Raw genomic sequence first — 21,736 nt, 5'->3', positions numbered from 1 at the left:
CCACCTAAGATAATGGAGGCCAGGGGGGGATCCTGGAGCAGGAAGAGGGGGATAAAGTAGACCCTTGGCTGCTAATTGTCATTCCATTCCCTCTAACCGAGAAAGTTAGTGGAAAGAAGGTGGTCACTCAGGGGCTGTGAGCTCCAGCAGGTGTGTACAGCCTGATAGGGGGAGCAGAAGCCTGTCCTTTCAAACGCCCTGGGGAGTGCTTTGGTTAAAGTCTCCTGACATCTGAGGTGTCTATTTCTTGCCTCCATGTTCCCTGAACCAGCCCAGTTGTGCTCAGCAGCCCCTGCTCTTTGTGATGGTTTGAAGCTGAATGGACCCCAGAAAAGATCGTGTTCTTAAAGCTAATCCATTCCTGTGGGTGTAGACCTATGTGGGTGGGACCTTTTGATTAGGTTATCAGTTGAGGCATGCCCCAGGCGGATGTGAATCCCATTAGTGGAGTCCTTTATAAGAGATGAAATTCAGAGATACACATAGAGAAGCTGACAGTGACGGAAGACAGAAATGGGACAGAGAAGTTCAGAGAGAAAAAACAGGAAAGCTGAGTAATGACACACAGAAAACACAGAAGCAAAGGGGAAGCCACTGAAGCCAGAAGCTGGAAGCAAGAACCCGGGAGAAAGGGAGAGACCAACAGACATCACCAGGAGCCCAGGCCACATGACAGAGCAGCTGAGGATCACCGGTAGCCAGTCTTTGGGGAGAAGGTATGGTCCTGTTGATGCCTGGATTTGGACATTTTCACAGCCTCAGAGCTGTAAACTTCTAATGTAACAAATCCCCATTGCAAAAGCCAACCCATTTCTGGTATATTGCATTTTGTCAGCTTTACTAAACTTAAAACACTCTCCGATCAGCTACGGCCAACTTTCCAACTTGTTAACAAAGAACTTAGAAGATGTTGAGGAAGGAGGGTAGGGGTCTTTCCGACCTATCTGAGGTTCTCTCTCTGATTAAAAAAAATGCCCTGAAAATAATTCTGGCATGAAAGTTGGTCTGAATGCTTTCAAATGAGTAAATATTTTTATAAAAAAAAACAAAAAAATGTTGTATTTCTATTTTTCAGGGTAACTCTGAGCCTCATCCTCCATATGTGAGGAGAGCATTTGAAATTACTTGCCTTATCTCAGGGGTCTGCACACTTTCTACATAAAGGACCAGAGACTAAAATGTTGGCTTTGCAGGCCAGGTATGTTTCTGCCACATTTTCTCTGGTTTTGTTTGTTTCTGTGTTTTAACAGCTCTTTACAAATGTAAAAATCATTCTTAGCTCTGGGCCACACAAAACAGACCTCTGGCTGGGTTTGGACCACAGGCTATAGTTTGCTGACCCGTGGCTTCCAGTCAAGGGAAAAAGCATGGGACAAAGTTGGGAGAAAGGATTCGTCCCAGCTCTGGATCCTCTGTCTCCCTGAGAGGAAAGTAGAAGATAGGACTAGAACCTTTCCAAGGCTTGTTCCATGATTCTGTGACTCTCACCACACTCCCTTGCTAAACACTTCTCCTTCTGCTACCCCACATCAGCCCTGTCTTCTTCCAAATGCCTCTGCATCATCTAAGCCTTAGATCTCACAAAAGCTCCCATGATAAATTGAAGTGTATCCCCCTAAAAGGTATGTTCATGTCCTAACCACAAGTCCCACAAGTGTGATTCTACTGGAAAGAAGGTTTTCGAAGGTATTATTCATTAAGACGAGGCCAAACTGGATTAAGACAGTTCCTAATCCAATACAAGTAGTGTCCTTATAACCGGAGGAAATTTAGACGCAGTCAGAAGGAGACAAACAGAAAGAGAAGATGTGGAGGCAGAGGTTGAGTTATGCCTCAACTCAAATAATGCCATGGATTCCCAGCAAGTCACCTCCAGAAATCTAGAGCCATCAGATGGAGCACGGCCTCGGTGACATCTTCATTTGGACTTCCAGCCTCCACAACTGTGAGGCAATAAATTTGTATTGTTTGTAGTACTTTGTTACACCAGCCCTAGGGAACTAAGATACCCCTTCACCCCAAGAATGGTATGTGCTTTCCACCTCCACTGGAAGGTATGTTTCTTTAGGAGACCTCTTCAGATGGCAGTTGACAGAAGGAGCCAATTGAGTGAGGTAAGATAGAGCATATAAGAATCATTTTTACTCACTTATTAAGAAAAGAACAACAACAATTAAAAAAAGCCACCAACCTGAGTTAGGTTTCCTCTCTCCTTGCAGTTTATTCCTCCAACGAATATCATGTTGGGCATGAGTGGCCGGGGATACTCCAACACAAAGTCGTACCTTAGCAGCCAAAGGGAGCCCTTCCGATACAGGGTGGGTAGGTGCACGTCTCTCTGGAGGAGATTCGACGCGAGGTTTTGGTACTTTGTGTACAGAAGTTGAAATAAGGGGGTCTCCAAGAAATTCACGAGGAAGTTGACCACCCGTTGGGGAAAGGTCATGTGGTCTGAGAACCGAGTGTAGCACCTGGGGATGTAGGACACGGGATTGGGGCTTCTGCTGATCGCGTGCTCCAGGGCACACGGGAAACCCCTGAAGAGGTACACGGAGGGCAGGTCCAGGTACTCGGCCAGGATGACGCCACAGGGTAAGGCCGGGTCTGTGAGGAGGACGTCAAACTTGCTCTCCCTGAGGAACCTCAGGGTGTCGGAGTCCTTCAGGAGGCTCTCACAGTTGACAAAGTACATGTCCAGGAGAATCATGTTATTCTTGTACTCAGCTGGAAGGGGGTCGGGGAAAGACTTGGGGGCACAATGATTGTTTCCAAAGGAGCGGTAACGGTTCTTCATCTCTTCCTGACCGTATGGCACTGGGTGAATTTTTCTTGTGTAGTATTTGGATTCTTTCAGCAGCAAATTAACTTCCGGTACTAGCACCACCACCTCGTGCCCCTTCTCACCCAGACGCTCACTTACTTCCTTCAGACTGAGCCAGTGGCTTCCATCCTGAGGGACAACCAGCATCTTCTCTGCTCCCACCACACCCCAAAGTGCTAGGAGGAAAACCCCTGCAGAGACTCTATGCAGGGCCTGAAGAGGCGAGGCCATGCTGGAGCCAGTATAAGTGAAAGTGCTCCAGATCAGTAGTTACCACTCCCTAAACCACAGGGATCCTGGCTCTTTTCCCTAAACTAACTTGGACTCTTCACATACCCTTCCAAACACTTACTTGTTCTGAATTTTGCCCTTTGCAATAAAGGGAACTAGATTAATATTTAACCATTTCTCAGCACAGCAGCTACCAAAGCTCCTTATCAGCTCTCACCTGAGTTTCTGGGGTTACTTTTCTTTGAGTCCCCAGCAAGCTGCCTCTGCCTCTCCAAAACCACAGAGTAAGAGTTATTGGACAGCTGGGAGAGACCCCTGGAGATGTGCTGCTGTGCTGGGTCCCGAGTGTTGCCATTCTGCATTATCGATGACATCCTGGGATGAGCAGCTGCTCACGCTTAGCAACTTTCTCACCGACCATTCTCAGAGTGGCAAGGTAGAGTCAGCTTAGCAGATGACAGAGTCAAGATTCAACACTACACCAGAGAGCCACCCACTCTAAATTCTGGTCAGTTCAGAGAGGGCTGGATGCAAAGGGGGTCTGAGGGATGCCGAGCTGGCACAGGAGGCGTCGGTTACAACCCCCCACCCCTCACCTCTCTTCTTCAGCCACTGGTCTTGCAGGGCTTTCTGTTAGTGGCAGTGGCATTGAATCCTAATAGACATACCCTCTAGGTCCTCGATTTCCACGTTCAGAGCAGTTAAGCACACAAGACCTGGGGTCCGGCTGCTCCTTCCAAGCTGAGTGAGTTAACTGTTCTCTGTCTGAATTTCCTCATCTGTAAAATGGGGTTGCGTTGGTACCTGCCCCCAAGATTGTGTGAGACCCGCTGAGTTACTCTGCCTGAGTGCGGAGGACAGGCTCTGGCTCTGATGGGGGGGGGGCAGGTTCCATGTGTTCTGGACCCAGTGGCACTTGGGTGGTAAAAAGGAGTTCCTGAACGCAGTGTTGTTAAAGAGCCGGCCCTGCCCCATGAAAGCTGGAAGTGTAGGTAAAGGAAAAGGGTGCAGAGGAGGAGGCTGAAAAAATAATAGAAGATAATGTAGAAAGGTAGATGGAGGGAGAGCAGCAGGATTTTGAGGGCATTCACTGTGGGTAGTGATCAACCAGCCAGTGGGGGAAATAAGAAGAAGCTGGCACCTGACATTGCTTTACATTTTTGCAAGTCCCTGTAATGTCTGCTTTAATAGAAACACTCGACTCCCCCTTCCACTTTGGCTTTCTGTCTGTTGTGATATCACTCATCATGTGGCCACTGGAAACCTCCAATATACACTCATGAGAGGATGAGAATGGAAAAGGTAAATAATGCTGAACCTTACTATGAAAATAATTAGACCATGCAGACCCCAGGGTTTCTTTTCTTTTCTTTTTTTTTTTTTAACTTTAATCCCTCCCTTTTATTATCTTTTAGTTCAGCTTATGCAACAATTTGTAATTTTGAAAGAATTTGAGTTTTGTGAACAAAAGACATTATCGTTTATAAAACAATTAAAGAAAAATAAGTTGCTGAAGGAGTAGCATTTAGTGAATTAAATAATACACACTTTCCAATAGATATACATTTATACATAAAATGAACTGAAAAAGAAACTGCTTGTTGTAGGACATTACAAAGAAGATTTACTTACAGCAATCAATTAGTAGAAAAGCATAAAAGAAAGTTTCTACATGATCCCACCAGAGGTTTCCATGATCTTAAGAAAACTAAATTTTTTAGAGGTTAAGGCTATTAAGTTTACAGAATGACAAACAACAGAACATTTTATGTCAAGGTGTTTTTTAAGGGAAAAAGTATGTTTTCTATTCATGGCATAACTTTTAATTTTTTCCAGTGTAACCAAACCAAACTCCAGAACCCAGTGACATCCAAAACTTGAACTTCCTCTATTTCTGGATTTAAAAAATGCGTTCACAAATCAATTGTGCAATTTGATCACACTTTTTCACTTCAGACTTTTCTTTGCCAAAATTAAATAGCACAACACCAACATTTCCTCTATGGTCTTCATCTATGACACCGGCTCCTACATCTATGAAGTGTTTTGTGGCCAAGCCAGAACGTGGACCTCCTCTTCCATAACATCCAGAAGGAAGGGCCATATGAATGCCTGTTTCACAAGGGCTTTCTCCTTGGGTGGTCCTGTATAATCACAGGCACTGTAAGGTCAAAGTGGGCGTGGACCCTCTCTCGGGTCGTGGGCACTGGGAGAGCCGGGCAAAGTGGGTACGCACGCCCCCTCCTCCCAAACCTGGCACCTTGCTGGGGAGATGACTGGGTCTCTTGGGCAGCCCGCCCATGCCCATAACTTCGTAGACACTTGGGTTTCTAAACCAGACTTTGAGAATCACTCCGCTAATCAGAGGTTGGCAACTGTTTTCTGTAAACACTCAGATAGTAAGTATTTTAGGCTTTGCAGGCCTTAGGGCTTTGTGACAATGACCCAGGTCTGCCATTGTAGCAGGGAAGCAACCAGATATGGTACCCACCAATGGGCTTGGCTGTGTCCCAACAAAACTTCATTTACAAAACCAAGCGGACAGCTGCATTTGGCCCAAGGGCTGTAGTGTTGTGAGCCCTGTAACAGATGATGATAAAAAACAAAATGTCACCTTGTCCCCAGACGTCCTGCTCCCTGTCTCCCATCCAGGTTCTGGTCAGTGTCATCCCAAGGAGACTCTTCCTGATCCACCCATGATCACCTCACCTCCTTATTTTCCTTCCTCACATTCACCAGCATCTAACCTGTTGTTACTACTATGTGACTTCCCCAACCAGAACAGCAGCACCTGCAGGACAGGGCAATATCTAGTCTCTAGGGTTCATCAGCCTCTAGAACAACACCCGTCACACAGTTGGCTCTTTATAAATGTCTGCTGAATGTATGAAGCAAGGTTGGCTTGCCTGTACGTTTTACTCCCACATACACTTTCTTTTTTCATTCCCATTTCAAGTTGTGATGATTCATGCATGAGATAGGAACGTTTAAAGGGCCACGTGTTCTTATTTGAGATAAAGCTGGTCCATGATACTATTCCATGCAATTTGTACATTGCCTTTAGAAAATTAAAATGGGAGAATTTCAAGTCCAGCCAGCGCGTGGTCAGAGCCCTGAACTAGGCTCCGCCTCCAGCCCCGCCCCTCACCACTTGGGGTGGGGGACACCCACCTCCTGAGCATCTGGTTTCTCAACCGAGACCCAGGAGGGAGGGTCATGCCCACTCGTCGCACTGCGGGGGGAGGTCCCAGAAGATGGTGGATGTGGGAACCAGGCTGTCCCAGTGAGAGGAGGATCCTGGAAGTTCTGAACGGACTTGCCCAGAGCTAGTCACGCACAGCTGAACTGTCACGCGAGGCCCAGCCCCAACCCAGTCGCGCAGGAGGCATGCAGAGGCCAGGGGAAGACAGGAAGCCTGCGGAACTGGGGTTCAGTTCCACCCCAGCACGGGACTCGCCCCAGGATTGCAGCCAACATGCAAACACATCGTTCAAGGTTGTGGGAAGACTCTGCTCAGCCCAGGCCCGGGCGGCTCCCCAGGGGCTCCTCCCCAGGAGGGCGGCGCCAGCAAGGACTTCTGCTTACAAGGGTCAAAGAGAGGAGGGGAGAGCAGCTAGACAGCAACAAGACCCCAGCCCGGTCGCAGGGGGAGCACGGGGCGGTGCCACCCCTCAGGGGCCGGGAGGGGAGGAGGGGCTCTGAGGACAGGGCGGGGAGACAGCATGGCTAAGCCAGGCCTAGGAGGCAGGAGAACAAGAGGGGCTTCACACCCGGATCATTCCTGCTGGTTCCCCACTTGGATGAGTACCCCCCACTCAGATGAGGACCGTGGCCTGGGCCCTGCCAGCAAAGCCCTGCCCTGGTCTTTGTGTAGCTAAACATGAGGCCAGAAAGGAACCCAGGGCTCAGCTGGGGTCAGTGCTTGTTCCCACAGGTCCAAAGGAACATAAATCAGAGGTGGGAGAAGAAGGAAAGGGGAAATGCCACTTTGCCTCATATGGCCAGAGAGATGCCCTGCAAACTAAGAGGGACTTAGGTCACATTTCTCTTTCTCATTTCCAAGTTGTTGGTACTCTGTTTCTAAGTGTGTGTGTGTGTGTATGTGTGTGTGTGTCTCTGTGTGTGTGATTCTACCTGGACAAAAGGATGATGAAGCTGGCATGTCCACTAGTTCACATGATGGGGGCCACCCTGGAGGGCCTGCAAGGCCTGAAGTTAAGGCTCAGTGTCATGTGTCCCTTGGTCAAGTCTAATTGTCCACTGAAGGAACAGGCAGTGAAGGGAAGCATGGCCACCCGGCCCCACATCTCAGCTGGGCACCTGGCCAACTGTAGGGGCTGTGCCTACAACTCCCCAGGGAGGCTCACAGCTATGCAGGTGGGGGCCCAGGAGCCCAGGAGCAGCGGGAAGGAGCACAGGCCACTCAATAGCGATGACAGACAGATCACTCAGAAGACCCATAACATAGGACTTCCACATACTTGCAGTTATGAGGGTAAGGAGACCCTCGAACACGGCAGGGAGGGAGAGGGGAAAGCACATGCCAGAGCTCCTGCATTAAAGACCCTGTGGTATTCTGCTCTGTGCTGTACCTGAGGATCTTCTCTGTTTGGTACACTCTTCCCAAGATCACTCCTACTCATCCTGCAAAGCCCCTGTTGTCAGCTCTCTTTGGCCCTTTCTCTCAAAGAGTGCAGCACGAACTGTGGCTGATCAATGTCTGCCTCCCCACAGACCTGCAAGCTTTGGGTGTACAGAGCCATGTCCACCAGCACGTTCCCAAGCACACGGAAGGCTCTCAAGAGATATTTGTTGGATGAACGACTTTTTATACTAAATAAGGAAAAAAGAGTTAACTGTGTGTTAGCAGGAGCCAAAAGTTGGAAACCAACCAAATGTCCATCGTCCAATGAATGGAAAACAAAGTGTGGTCTATCCATACAATGGAATATTCTTTAGCCGTAAAAAAGGATGAAGTTCCGACACATGCTACAACATGGATGAACCATGAAAACACTGTGCTGAGCAAAAGCAGTCAGACACTAAGACCACAGATTTTAGGATTCCATTTATATGAAATATCCAGGATAGGCAAATCCAAAGTAACAGGAAGGAGAGTGATTGTTGCCAGGGGTTGGGCGGAGGGTAAATGGGGAGTGGCAGCCTAAAGGGTAGAGGCTTTCCATTTGGGGTGATGAAAACATCCTGAACCAGACAATGGTGCTGGTGTACACCATTGTGAAAGCAATCGATGCCACTGAATTGCACACTTTAGTGTGGTTTTACCACAATAAAATACAATGTTGTAGCCACTTTAGAAAACAGTCCAGAAGTGCCTTAAAAAATACACATATAGTTATCATATGGTCCCGCAATTTTGCCCTGTGGTGATTTGATGCTCTGTGTACCCTAGAAAAACATGTTCTTAAACCTAATCCATTCCTGTGGGTGTGACCCATTGTAAGTAGGGCAATAACTGAGGTTATTTCAGTTAAGGTGAGACACGCCTCGTTCATGATGGGACATCATCCTATTACTGGAGTCTTTTATAAAAGGACACTGAGAGAGACAGAAAGCCAAGAGAGCAAGAAGCTGAAATCAACAGAACCTGGAAGAGAAGGAAGAGAGCAGCAGATCCTGCCATGTGTCTTGCCATGTGACAGAGAAGCCAAGGTTCACTGGCTGCTTATCTTTGGGAAGAAAGCATTGCTTTGATGATGCCTTCATTTGGAGAGCTTAACTTCTCATTATTTAAACTGACCCATTTCATATTGTTGCTTTGTGTAGCCTAGGAAACTAAAGCATGCTCCTAGGTAGATGCCTAAGAGAATGGGAGACATATGGCCACACAAAAACTTTATGCCAATGTTTACAACAGCAAAATAGCCTAAAAATGGAGGAAAAAATATCTGTCACATGATAAGTAGGGGTATATCCACAGAACAGAATCTTATTTGGCAATTAAAAGCATTGCTACAACATGTATGAACTTTTAAAACATGATGTTACATCAAGAAAGCAAGACATATAGATTTCAGGTCATATGTCTTTGAAATCAAACTAGAAGATTGTCATGTAGGAGTTTTTAAAATGACTTTAAGTTTGACAATGTTGTGTGATTAGCACCATGAACCCATGCTAAGAATTTTTTAAGGCTTTTATATTTCTAGCTGTTTTACTAAATGTAAGACTTGATTTTAGATGTCACATAGAAGACATGAGAGTTTTAAAATTATGTTGCTATTTGTTAAAAACAATTAACTGTGATGCATGATGCAGAACATTTTGTACATGCAAAACTGTTGAAAGGCCATAAAGAAATGTGTGCTCTGGGCTTTGATCTGACTTCCTGTGAGTATAGAATTCAAGAAATCACTGGTATTCAAGGTGACACGATAGTACTAAACATTTTCCATTAAAGTCTTTCATTTTACAAATAACCTAGGGGAAATTAAAGTTGCTTTCTATCATTTAAAAAAAAATAAGGGAAAGACCTACAACTTCTCTAATTAAAAAAAGAAAAGTTAGGGAGAGAGTAAGACATTTCCAGATAAACAAAAGCTGAGGTAGTTCATTGCTACTAGACTGGCCCTGCAAGAAATGATAAAAGGAGTTCTGCAGGTTGAATGAAAGGACACTAGACAATAGATCAAAGTCATATGAAGAAATAAATATCTCCAGCAAACATAAGATGTGGGGATATATAAACACGAGTAATACTGTACCTTTAGTTTGTAACTACAATTTTTATCTCCTACAGGATCTAAAAGGCAAACAAATAAAAAGCAATTTTAAAGCAAGATTTAGGATTAACTGTGTATAAATATGTACATAAAGGTGGGAAAATAGGTCCAGGAACATAGGAACATTATGTATTCTATTGAAGTCAAGTTGGTGTCAAACCAAAGAAGATTGATATAGATTTAGGATGTTAAATTTAAGCTCTATGACAACCACAAAGAAAATACTGGAGAATATGTAAACTCATACAGAGAGAAAGTAGAGGACAGGCTACTAGGGGTGAGTGCAGGGAAATGAGTCATAAATGCATATTGGGTGTAGGGTTTCTGTTTGGGGTGATGGGAAAGTTCCAGTAATGGGTGGATGGTGAGGATAGCACAACATTATGCAAGTGATTAATCCCACTGAATGGTTGAGATGGGAAATTTCATATTGTATACGTTTCCACATTTAAAAAAAAAAAAAGTTACAAAAGAAGCAATGACAATTAACTGCGATGCACGATCATGGATGGGATCTAATAATAGAAGAGAAACTGCCCAAAAGGACATTACTGGGACATGCGAAAAAAACTGCAAAATAAACTGTATGATTTACGTCAATGCTAAATGTCCTGAATTTGATAACTCTACTTAAAATGATTATATAAGTGAATATCCTTGTTCTTAGGAAATGTACATGAAGCATTTTGCTTTCAAGGAGCATGATATGTACAACCTACTCTCAAATGTTCAGAAAATGGATTAGAGATATAGATAGATAAATAGATGATGGTTAGATATAGAAGATAGATGATGGAGGGATAGATAGATAGTAGATAGATGATAGGGAGAATGGTAGGGTAAATGCAACAAATGTTAAAATTTATGGATCTGGGTATCTGGGCAGGGGTGAGGGTATGCTGGAGTTCTCTGTATGGGGTTTGTATTTGTGTTATCTTTGCAACTGTTCTATATGTTCGAAATTATTAAAAAAATAAAAAGTTTTAAAAAATCATGGCAAAACTCAAGGATACAGAATAAAGTGTTCTCAGGATGCTAAGATTACTGTAAATATGAAAGATGAAAATTGAATAAAAGCAAGCCTAAGAAAAAAAAAAAAAAAAGAAAGAAAGCAAGGCATATATAGTATGATTGCATTTCTATGAAATATCCAGAATAGGCAAATCTATAGGGACAAAAGCAGCCTTAAGGCGGGGCAAGATGGCAGCATAGAGAGGTGTGGAATTAAATTAGACCCACGGAGCAACTAATAAACAACCAGGAACAACTGGTAAATAATCTGTAACAAACGCTGGGGGACAACCGTGACAGTCCACACATTGTGCACCGGCCTGGAATGTGTGGAATGGCTGAGATCGCAGCATAAAAGCTGCAAGTAAAAGCTGCAGAACCGTGTTGGGAGCCCCCTCTACTGACAGCAGGCTGAATTGCAAGACCTCACTGTGGGAGAAAGCAGGATTCTGGGAGCAAGTGAATATAGCTTAGTCCAGCTCCAGCTGGGGTTTTAGTTAACAAATGTGGACTGCTGAATACAAGCTACAAACATAGACAAACCACTAACAAGCAGCAAAGTACCCTGAGGTCACTCCCAGTGGAAAGGAGGTGGAGCTGACAGAAAAAAAATTAAATTAAAAAAAAATACAGAGGCTTTTGAGACAGCTGAACTTAGAGAGCCAGAAAACTCCTGTGTCCCAGGAATGGGAGCCCAGAAGACCAGATGCTATCTCTGGCTGACAAGAACAACTGGGGAGCCATGGACTGACTCTGAAAAGGGTTTTTTTCCCTTTTTCTCTCTCGTAATCTGAGTGGCTCAGTGGAGAAAGCACCAGCCATTTAAGTTTGCAGCACTCTGAACTAGACAGGGGTGCAGGTAACAGAGTCAAAGAGACAAAGGAGCTATTCAAATGTAGCAGATAACTCCCGAGGGGGTGTATCTTCCTGAAGAGGAAGGAGGTGGGCCCCAGCTCTAGTGCCTACCCTCCCTTCAGAACTCAGACTCCAGGGCCTGGGGGAAACCATTGAAACAGAAACAACTTAAGCTGAAAATTAAAGGGACCACACCTCTTCACACCAGTGGGGAGTGACAGGCTGACAGGTGCCAGCTGCTAAACAGGTCAGGAAAAGCACAGCAGCTAGAGATCTCACAGGAAAAGTCTGTCAATCTTCCAAGACACACCCTCAGAGAAATCTGATACTGAATATAGACCTGGTCTGAGAAAATCTGACTGGGGTAATCAAGCAAACCAGATGCCTACACAACAAAAAACTACAAATCACACTAGGAAAAATGAAGATATGGGCCAAAGGAACAAACTTACACCTCAATTGAGATACAGTTGAGATATTGTCTCACTTTAATGAAACAATCAAGTAAAGATTTTCAAACAAATATGCTAAATCAATTCAAAAACCAAGTCAATGGATTTAGAGAACATATGGCAAAAGAGAGAAAGGATATAAAGAAAACACTGGGTGAACATAAAGTAGAAGTCAAAAGTTTGAATAAATAACTGGCAGAATCTGTGGAAATGAAAGGCACAACACAAGAGATAAAAAACACAATAGAGATATACAACAACAGATTTCAAGAGGAAGAAGAAAACATTCAGGAACTGGAAAACAAGAAAACTGAAATCCTACACTCAAAAGAACGGATAGGAAAAAGAATGGAAAAATGTGAGCAATGTCTCAGGGAACTGAATGGCAACATGAACCACATAAACATACATGACATGGGTGTCCCAGAAGAAGAGAAGGGAAAAGGGGCATAAACAATAATAGAGGAAATAATGAAATTTTTCCATCTCTTATGAAAGATATAAAATTACAGATTCAAGAAGTACAGCATAGTCCAAACAGAATAGATCTGAATAGACCTACACTAAGACACGTAATAATCAGATTATCAAATGTCATAGACAGAGAGAATACTGAAAACGGCAAGAGAAAAGCAATCCATCACATACAAGGGAAGACTGATAAGACTACGTGTGATTTCTCAGTAGAAACCATGGAGGCAAGAAGGAAGTGGTGTGATATCTTTAAGATACTGAAAGAGAAAAACAGCCAGCAGAGAATCCTATATCTGGCAAAACTGTCCTTCAAAAATGAGGGAGAGTTTAAAATGTTCTCTGACAAACAGACAATGAGAGAGTTTGTGAACAAGATACCTGCACTACAGGAAATACTAAAGGGAGCACTGCAGACAGATATGAAAACAGGAGTGAGAGGATTGGAACACAATTTGGGGAGATGGTAGCACAACAATGTAAGTACACTGAACAAAGATGACTACGAGTATGGTTGAAAGAGGAAGGTTAGGGGCATGTGGGACACCAGAAGGAAAGAGGGAAAATAAAGACTGGGACTGTATACATCAGTGAAACCTGGAGTGCTCAACAACTGTGATAAAATATGCAAATATGTTTTTACATGAGGGAGAACAAATGAATGTCAACCTTGCAAGATGTTAAAAATGGGGTGGTATTGGGGAAAAAATGCAATCAATGCTATCTGGAGACTGTAGTTGGCAGAAACATTGTACTCGGGCTCCTTTGATGTGGCAGGGGCAATGTACCAAAGCTGGATGCCTGTGAAAGGGGGATATAAGGGAGGGGTGGGGATTCTTGGCATTGGTGATGTTGTCTGACTCTTTTATTATACTGTATTTTAATCCTATCCTTTGTTGCTTTTTAACGGTCATCTTTTTTTCATTCTTGTTCTTTTTCTTTTGTCTCTCTACCATCCTTGACTCTTCCTCTTTCTTTGTTGGAAAAATGGAAATGTCCTCATATAGACAGTGGTGTTGGTGGTGAATGCATAAATATGTGATTATGCTGGGAACCATTCACTGTTTACTTAGGATGGAATGTATGGTGTGTGAACAAAACAATCTTTAAAAAAAAATGGGTGGATGAAGAAATCTTGAGGGCATTAGGTTGAGTGAAATAAGTCAGACACAAAAGGTCAAACATTGTGTGGTCTCACTGATAGGAACTAATTATAATATGTAAACTCATAGCCATGAAATATAAGTTACCAGGATATAGAATGAAGCTAAAGAATGGAGAGCAGTTGCTTATTATGAGCAGAATGTTCAACTAGGTTGAATCTAAGTGTTTGGAAGTGGAGAGAGGTGACTGCAGCATATTACTGTGACAACAACTAACAGTGTTTAATGGCGTGTGAATGTGGTGGAAAGGGGAAGCAGAGGAGAACTGGCTTGTGGAGAACAGGTGGCTCGTGGACGCCACCTGCTGGTTAGCTAGAGAAAGTGTACTCTACAAAGCTGTAGATCTGATAAATTAGAGATAAGGACTTCAATTGGTCTACAAATCCTAAAAGAACCCTACCAAGTTCAGCAAATGCCAAGAGGCCAAAAACAACAGAAAATTATAAAGCATATGAAAAAACCAGACGATATGGATAACCCAAGCCCAAGCACCCAAATCAAAAGATCAGAAGAGACACAGCCCCTAGAGCAGCTACTCAAAGAACTAAAGATGAACAATGAGACCATAGTATGGGATACAAAGGAGATCAAGAAGACCCTAGAAGAGCATAAAGAAGACATTGCAAGACTAAATAAAAAAATGGATGATCTTATGGAAGTTAAAGAAACTGGTGACCAAATTAAAAAGATTCTGGACACTCATAGTACAAGACTAGAGGAAGTTGAACAACGAATCAGTGACCTGGAAGATGACAGAATGGAAAATGAAAGCATAAAAGAAAGAATGGGGAAAAAAATTGAAAAAATCGAAATGGACCTCAGGGATATGATAGATAATATGAAACGTCTGAAAATAAGACTCATTGGTGTTCCAGAAGGGGAAGAAAAGGGTAAAGGTCTAGGAAAAGTATTCAAAGAAATTGTTGGGGAAAACTTCCCAAATCTTCTAAACAACATAAATACACAAATCATAAATGCCAAGTGAACTCCAAATAGAATAAATCCAAATAAACCCACTCCGAGACATATTCTGATCACACTGTCAAACACAGAAGAGAAGGAGGAAGTTCTGAAAGCAGCAAGAGAAAAGCAATTCACCACATACAAAGGAAACAGCATAAGGCTAAGTAGTGACTACTCAGCAGCCACCGTGGAGGCGAGAAGGCAGTGGCACGATATATTTAAAATTCTGAGTGAGAAAAATTTCCAACCAAGAATACTTTATCCAGCAAAGCTCTCCTTCAAATTTGAGGGAGAGCTTAAATTTTTCACAGACAAACAAATGCTGAGAGAATTTGCTAACAAGAGACCTGCCCTACTAGAGATCCCAAAGGGAGCCCTACAGACAGAGAAACAAAGACAGGACAGAGAGACTTGGAGAAAGGTTCAGTACTAAAGAGATTCGGTATGGGTACAATAAAGGATATTAATAGAGAGAGGGGAAAAATATGGCAAACATAAACCAAAGGATAAGATGGCTGATTCAAGAAATGCCTTCACGGTTATAACGTTGAATGTAAATGGATTAAACTCCCCAATTAAAAGATATAGATTCGCAGAATGGATCAAAAAAAATGAACCATCAATATGTTGCATACAAGAGACTCATCTTAGACACAGGGACACAAAGAAACTGAAAGTGAAAGGATGGAAAAAAATATTTCATGCAAGCTACAGCCAAAAGAAAGCAGGTGTAGCAATATTAATCTCAGATAAAATAGACTTTAAATGCAGGGATGTTTTGAGAGACAAACAAGGCCACTATATACTAATAAAAGGGGCAATTCAACAAGAAGAAATAACAATCGTAAATGTCTATGCACCCAATCAAGGTGCCACAAAATACATGAGAGAAACACTGGCAAAACTAAAGGAAGCAATTGATGTTTCCACAATAATTGTGGGAGACTTCAACACATCACTCTCTCCTATAGACAGATCAACCAGACAGAAGACCAATAAGGAAATTGAAAACCTAAACAATCTGATAAATGAATTAGATTTAACAGACATATACAGGACACTACATCCCAAATCACCAGGATACACATACTTTTCTAGTGCTCATGGAACTTTCTCCAGAATAGATCATATGCTGGGACATAAAACAAGCCTCAATAAATTTAAAAAGATTGAAATTATTCAAAGCACATTCTCTGACCACAATGGAATACAATTAGAAGTCAATAACCATCAGAGACTTAGAAAATTCACAAATACCTGGAGGTTAAACAACACACTCCTAAACAATCAGTGGGTTAAAGAAGAAATAGCAAGAGAAATTGCTAAATATATAGAGACGAATGAAAATGAGAACACAACATACCAAAACCTATGGGATGCAGCAAAAGCAGTGCTAAGGGGGAAATTTATAGCACTAAACGCATATATTAAAAAGTAATAAAGAGCCAAAATCAAAGAACTAATGGATCAACTGAAGAAGCTAGAAAATGAACAGCAAACCAATCCTAAACCAAGTAGAAGAAAAGAAATAACAAGGATTAAAGCAGAAATAAATGACATAGAGAACAAAAAAACAATAGAGAGGATAAATATCACCAAAAGCTGGTTCTTTGAGAAGATCAACAAGATTAACAAGCCCCTAGCTAGACTGACAAAATCAAAAAGAGAGAAGACCCATATAAACAAAATAATGAATGAAAAAGGTGACATAACTGCAGATCCTGAAGAAATTAAAAAAATTATAAGAGGATACTATGAACAACTGTATGGCAACAAACTGGATAATGTAGAGGAAATGGACAATTTCCTGGAAACATATGAACAACCTAGACTGACCAGAGAAGAAATAGAAGACCTCAACCAACCCATCACAAGCAAAGAGATCCAATCAGTCATCAAAAATCTTCCCACAAATAAATGCCCAGGGCCAGATGGCTTCACAGGGGAATTCTACCAAACTTTCCAGAAAGAACTGACACCAATCTTACTCAAACTCTTTCAAAACATTGAAGAAAATGGAACACTACCTAACTCATTTTATGAAGCTAACATCAATCTAATACCCAAACCAGGCAAAGATGCTACAAAAAAGGAAAACTACTGGCCAATCTCCCTCATGAATATAGATGCAAAAATCCTCAACAAAATACTTGCAAATCAAATCCAAAGACACATTAAAAAAATCATACACCATGACCAAGTGGGGTTCATTCCAGGCATGCAAGGATCGTTCAACATAAGAAAATCAATCAATGTATAACAACACATAAACAAGTCAAAAGGGAAAAATCAACTGATCATCTCAATAGATGCTGAAAAAGCATTTGACAAAATCCAACATCCGTTTTTGATAAAAACACTTCAAAAGGTAGGAATTGAAGGAAACTTCCTCAACATGAAAAGAGCATATATGAAAAACCCACAGCCAGTATAGTACTCAATGGTGAGAGACTGAAAGCCTTTCCTCTAAGATCAGGAACAAGACAAGGATGCCCGCTGTCACCACTATTATTCAACATTGTGCTGGAAGTGCTAGCCAGGGCAATCCGGCAAGACAAAGAAATAAAAGGCATCCAAATTGGAAAAGAAGAAGTAAAACTGTCATTGTTTGCAGATGATATGATCTTATATCTAGAAAACCCTGAGAAATCGACGATACACCTACTAGAGCTAATAAACAAATTTAGCAAAGTAGCGGGATACAAGATTAATGCACATAAGTCAGTAATGTTTCTATATGCTAGAAATGAACAAACTGAAGAGACACTCAAGAAAAAGATACCATTTTCAATAGCAACTAAAAAAATCAAGTACCTAGGAATAAACTTAACCAAAGATGTAAAAGACCTATACAAAGAAAACTACATAACTCTACTAAAAGAAATAGAAGGGGACCTTAAAAGATGGAAAAATATTCCATGTTCATGGATAGGAAGGCTAAATGTCATTAAGATGTCAATTCTACCCAAACTCATCTACAGATTCAATGCAATCCCAATCAAAATTCCAACAACCTACTTTGCAGACCTGGAAGAGCTAGTTATCAAATTTATTTGGAAAGGGAAGATGCCTCGAATTGCTAAAGACACTCTAAAAAAGAAAAACGAAATGGGAGGACTTACACTCCCTGACTTTGAAGCTTATTATAAAGCCACAGTTGCCAAAACAGCATGGTACTGGCATAAAGATAGACATATAGATCGATGGAATCGAATTGAGAATTCAGAGATAGACCCTCAGATCTATGGCCGACTGATCTTTGATAAGGCCCCCAAAGTCACTGAACTGAGTCATAATGGTCTTTTCAACAAATGGGGCTGGGAGAATTGGATATCCATATCCAAAAGAATGAAAGAGGACCCCTACCTCACACCCTACACAAAAATTAACTCAAAATGGACCAAAGATCTCAATATAAAAGAAAGTACCATAAAACTCCTAGAAGATAATGTAGGAAAACACCTTCAAGACCTTGTATTAGGCGGCCACTTCCTAGACTTTACACCCAAAGCACAAGCAACAAAAGAAAAAATAGATAAATGGGAACTCCTCAAGCTTAGAAGTTTCTGCACCTCAAAGGAATTTCTCAAAAAGATAGAGGCAGCCAACTCAATGGGAAAAAATTTTTGGAAACCATGTATCTGACAAAAGACTGATATCTTGCATATATAAAGAAATCCTACAACTCAATGACAATAGTACAGACAGCCCAATTATAAAATGGGCAAAAGATCTGAAAAGACAGTTCTTTGAAGAGGAAATACAAATGGCCAAGAAACACATGAAAAAATGTTCAGCTTCACTAGCTATTAGAGAGATGCAAATTAAGACCACAATGAGATACCATCTAACACCGATTAGAATGGCTACCATTAAACAAACAGGAAACTACAAATGCTGGAGGGGATGTGGAGAAATTGGAACTCTTATTCATTGTTGGTGGGACTGTATAATGGTTCAGCCACTCTGGAAGTCAGTCTGGCAGTTCCTTAGAAAACTAGATATAGAGTTACCATTCGATCCAGCGATTGCACTTCTCGGTATATACCCGGAAGGTCGGAAAGCAGTGACACGAACAGATATCTGCACGCCAATGTTCATAGCAGCATTATTCACAATTGCCAAGAGATGGAAACAACCCAAATGTCCTTCAACAGATAAGTGGATAAATAAAATGTGGTATATACACACGATGGAATACTACACGGCCGTAAGAAGGAACGACCTCGTGAAACATATGACAACATGGATGAACCTTGAAGACATAATGCTGAGCGAAATAAGCCAGGCACAAAAAGAGAAATATTATATGCTACCACTAATGTGAACTTTGAAAAATGTAAAACAAATGGTTTATAATGTAGAATGTAGGGGAACTAGCAATAGAGAGCAATTAAGGAAGGGGGAACAATAATCCAAGAAGAACAGATAAGCTATTTAACGTTCTGGGGATGCCCAGGAATGACTATGGTCTGTTAATTTCTGATGGATATAGTAGGAACAAGTTCACAGAAATGTTGCTATATTAGGTAACTTTCTTGGGGTAAAGTAGGAACATGTTGGAAGTTAAGCAGTTATCTTAGGTTAGTTGTCGTTTTCTTACTCCCTTGTTATGGTCTCTTTGAAATGTTCTTTTATTGTTTGTTTTCTTTTTAACTTTTTTTTCATAAAAAAAAGAAGGGAAAGTTAAAAAAAAAAAAAAAGATGTAGTGCCCCCTTGAGGAGCCTGTGGAGAATGCAGGGGTATTCGCCTACCCCACCTCAATGGTTGCTAACATGACCACAGGCATAGGGGACTGGTGGTTTGATGGGTTGAGCCCTCTACCACAGGTTTTACCCTTGGGAAGACGGTTGCTGCAAAGGAGAGGCTAGGCCTCCCTATAATTGTGCCTAAGAGCCTCCTCCCGAATGCCTCTTTGTTGCTCAGATGTGGCCCTGTCTCTCTAGCTAAGCCAACTTGAAAGGTGAAATCACTGCCCTCCCCCCTACATGGGATCAGACACCCAGGGGAGTGAATCTCCCTGGCAACGTGGAATATGACTCCCGGGGAGGAATGTAGACCCGGCATCGTGGGACGGAGAACATCTTCTTGACCAAAAGGGGGATGTGAAAGGAAATGAAATAAGCTTCAGTAGCAGAGAGATTCCAAAAGGAGCCGAGAGGTCACTCTGGTGGGCACTCTTACACACAATTTAGACAACCCTTTTTAGGTTCTAAAGAATTGGGGTAGCTGGTGGTGGATACCTGAAACTATCAAACTACAACCCAGAACCCATGAACCTGGAAGACAGTTGTATAAAAATGTAGCTTATGAGGGGTGACAATGGGATTGGGAAAGCCATAAGGACCACACTCCCCTTTGTCTAGTTTATGGATGGATGAGTAGAAAAATGGGGGAAACAAACAAACAAACAGACAAAGGTACCCAGTGTTCTTTTTTACTTCAATTGCTCTTTTTCACTCTAATTATTATTCTTGTTATTTTTGTGTGTGTGCTAATGAAGGTGTCAGGGATTGATTTAGGTGATGAATGTACAACTATGTAATGGTACTGTGAACAATCGAAAGTGCGATTTGTTTTGTATGACTGCATGGTATGTGAATATATCTCAATAAAATGAAGATTAAAAAAATTGATTATGGTGATAGCTGCACCTATGAATACTCTAAAAACCATTGAATCGTAAAGTTTAAATGAGTGAATTGTTTGGTATATGAATTAAATCTCAATAAAGCTGTTTTAAAAAAAATCCCATGTACTATCATTCCCCTAGACTTATCAACATTATTTTTAAAAACCAAGTTTCTAGATTTTTGAATATATATATAAAAATATATATATACACGTATATATATTAACCCTGACTCCCTCTAAAATTTAGCTAATTGTAGAAAATTACACATTCACAGAAACACTGATGCCAAGATGGCTGGTAATCTCACAGGTGAACAGTCATAAAGATAAATACAGAGTTTTGAAACAGAAGCAAATAACTGGAGGCATTGCCTCACCTCATATGTTTTCAAAAGTGCCTAGAAAGAGTGACTCAGCATTTTGAGGTCCTGTTCCCCTGCCTTACCCCAAGTTCAGCCCTCAGCTCAGTGAATGAGTGTTGAGGGTTCAGCCTTGACCAGAGAGCCCTAGGAAGACGAGATGATCTCAGAGGGTGGGCAAAGCCTCCCTGCTGCCCCCACACCCCCCAGCACAGCGCCCTGCTGGGGACACATCCTGATATTTTGAATTTGTGGAAATCAGTGTTATCTCATTTCTCAACTTCAGCACTGCTGACGCTTGGACCCCGATAATTCCTTGTGGGGGGTGAATGGGATGAGGTCTGACCTGTGCCTGCCCTTCACCCACCAGGTAACAGTAGCACCCCCAGTGTGGAAGCCAAAATATCTCCAGACATTGTGCCCTGAAGGGACAAAATTGTTCCTGATTGGGAACCACAGACCTAGAAGATTCTGGAACATCTGAACAGGAAATGGGAACAGAAGGACTATCCCTGAGGAATTGGGTTCCAGTTTTCTGAAAGGTGTTCCCCAAAGAATGGTGCAAGAAAACCATGGTGTTCTCATCACCTCCCAGGGAGAAAGTTCCAGCCTCTATTGAGCTGGGCCCCAAGGAAGAGAGGGGCAGAGACAGAGTTTCCCTGATTCGCTACAAGGCACTTTCATGTGCTGTACATTTGTTCATTGCCCCCATGTGAGGTGGTAGAGCCAGCGGTGTCAGCCCATTTTACAGATGAGGAAGCTGAGGTCTAAGACCTCCTGGCCACAAGAGGGCTGGTCAGATCCACCAAGCCCTCACCCAGCCTCCTATGTTCCCTGCATGTGCTGCTCTTTTCCAGGTCTTGTGAAATGCGGAGAGAGTCCACGGCCCAAACACGTGAACCTGGTGTGGGCTCTCATCTGCCCCTGCCCGGGACTGCAGCCCGTGGCCTGGCACGGTTCATTCCACTTGCCCAGAAGCCACGCTTTGCTCACCCAAGTGACAGGGGTTGAATTAAATCATGTCTGTGGGGC

At 42.3% G+C, this 21,736-nt stretch overlaps 2 protein-coding genes and 1 long non-coding RNA gene across 6 annotated transcripts in view; 1 reads left to right on the top strand and 2 right to left on the bottom strand.

Moving 5' to 3' along the window:
- LOC119544040 (UDP-glucuronosyltransferase 1-6-like) overlaps positions 1-21,736 on the bottom strand; it is a 235,793-nt gene that overhangs the window by 191,575 nt on the left and 22,482 nt on the right. The window contains exon 1 of one of the 2 annotated variants that reach the window (XM_037849064.1): positions 2,192-3,174. The exons of the other annotated variant lie outside the window; for it this stretch is intronic. Coding sequence (XP_037704992.1) covers positions 2,192-3,052 — 861 coding nt within the window. The 5' untranslated portion in view covers positions 3,053-3,174. Of the gene's footprint in view, positions 1-2,191; positions 3,175-21,736 lie in introns of those variants that run through there. 2 annotated transcript variants of the gene reach the window in all.
- The window catches only part of LOC119544041 (UDP-glucuronosyltransferase 1-6-like), a 46,238-nt gene that overhangs the window by 21,059 nt on the left and 3,443 nt on the right, over positions 1-21,736 (bottom strand). Inside the window, exons 2-3 of one of the 3 annotated variants that reach the window (XM_037849067.1) lie at positions 5,544-5,632; positions 4,567-5,196 (exon numbers count right to left, since the gene is read on the bottom strand). The exons of 1 other annotated variant lie outside the window; for it this stretch is intronic. In XM_037849067.1, the coding sequence (XP_037704995.1) occupies positions 4,953-5,196; positions 5,544-5,632 (333 nt within the window). In that variant the 3' untranslated portion in view covers positions 4,567-4,952. Of the gene's footprint in view, positions 1-4,566; positions 5,197-5,543; positions 5,633-21,736 lie in introns of those variants that run through there. One more of the 3 variants, XM_037849068.1, reaches the window with a different exon arrangement.
- On the top strand, positions 390-5,030 carry LOC119544050. Its single transcript, XR_005218738.1, has 4 exons — positions 390-716; positions 1,076-1,198; positions 4,244-4,354; positions 4,889-5,030. It is a non-coding gene; the product is annotated as an uncharacterized LOC119544050 (long non-coding RNA).

The sequence above is a fragment of the Choloepus didactylus genome, chromosome 9 (assembly GCF_015220235.1).
Source record: "Choloepus didactylus isolate mChoDid1 chromosome 9, mChoDid1.pri, whole genome shotgun sequence".
Lineage (NCBI taxonomy): Eukaryota > Metazoa > Chordata > Mammalia > Pilosa > Megalonychidae > Choloepus > Choloepus didactylus.
The sequence above is the reverse complement of the archived record's forward strand: the minus strand, read 5'-3'. Positions and strand labels throughout refer to the sequence as shown.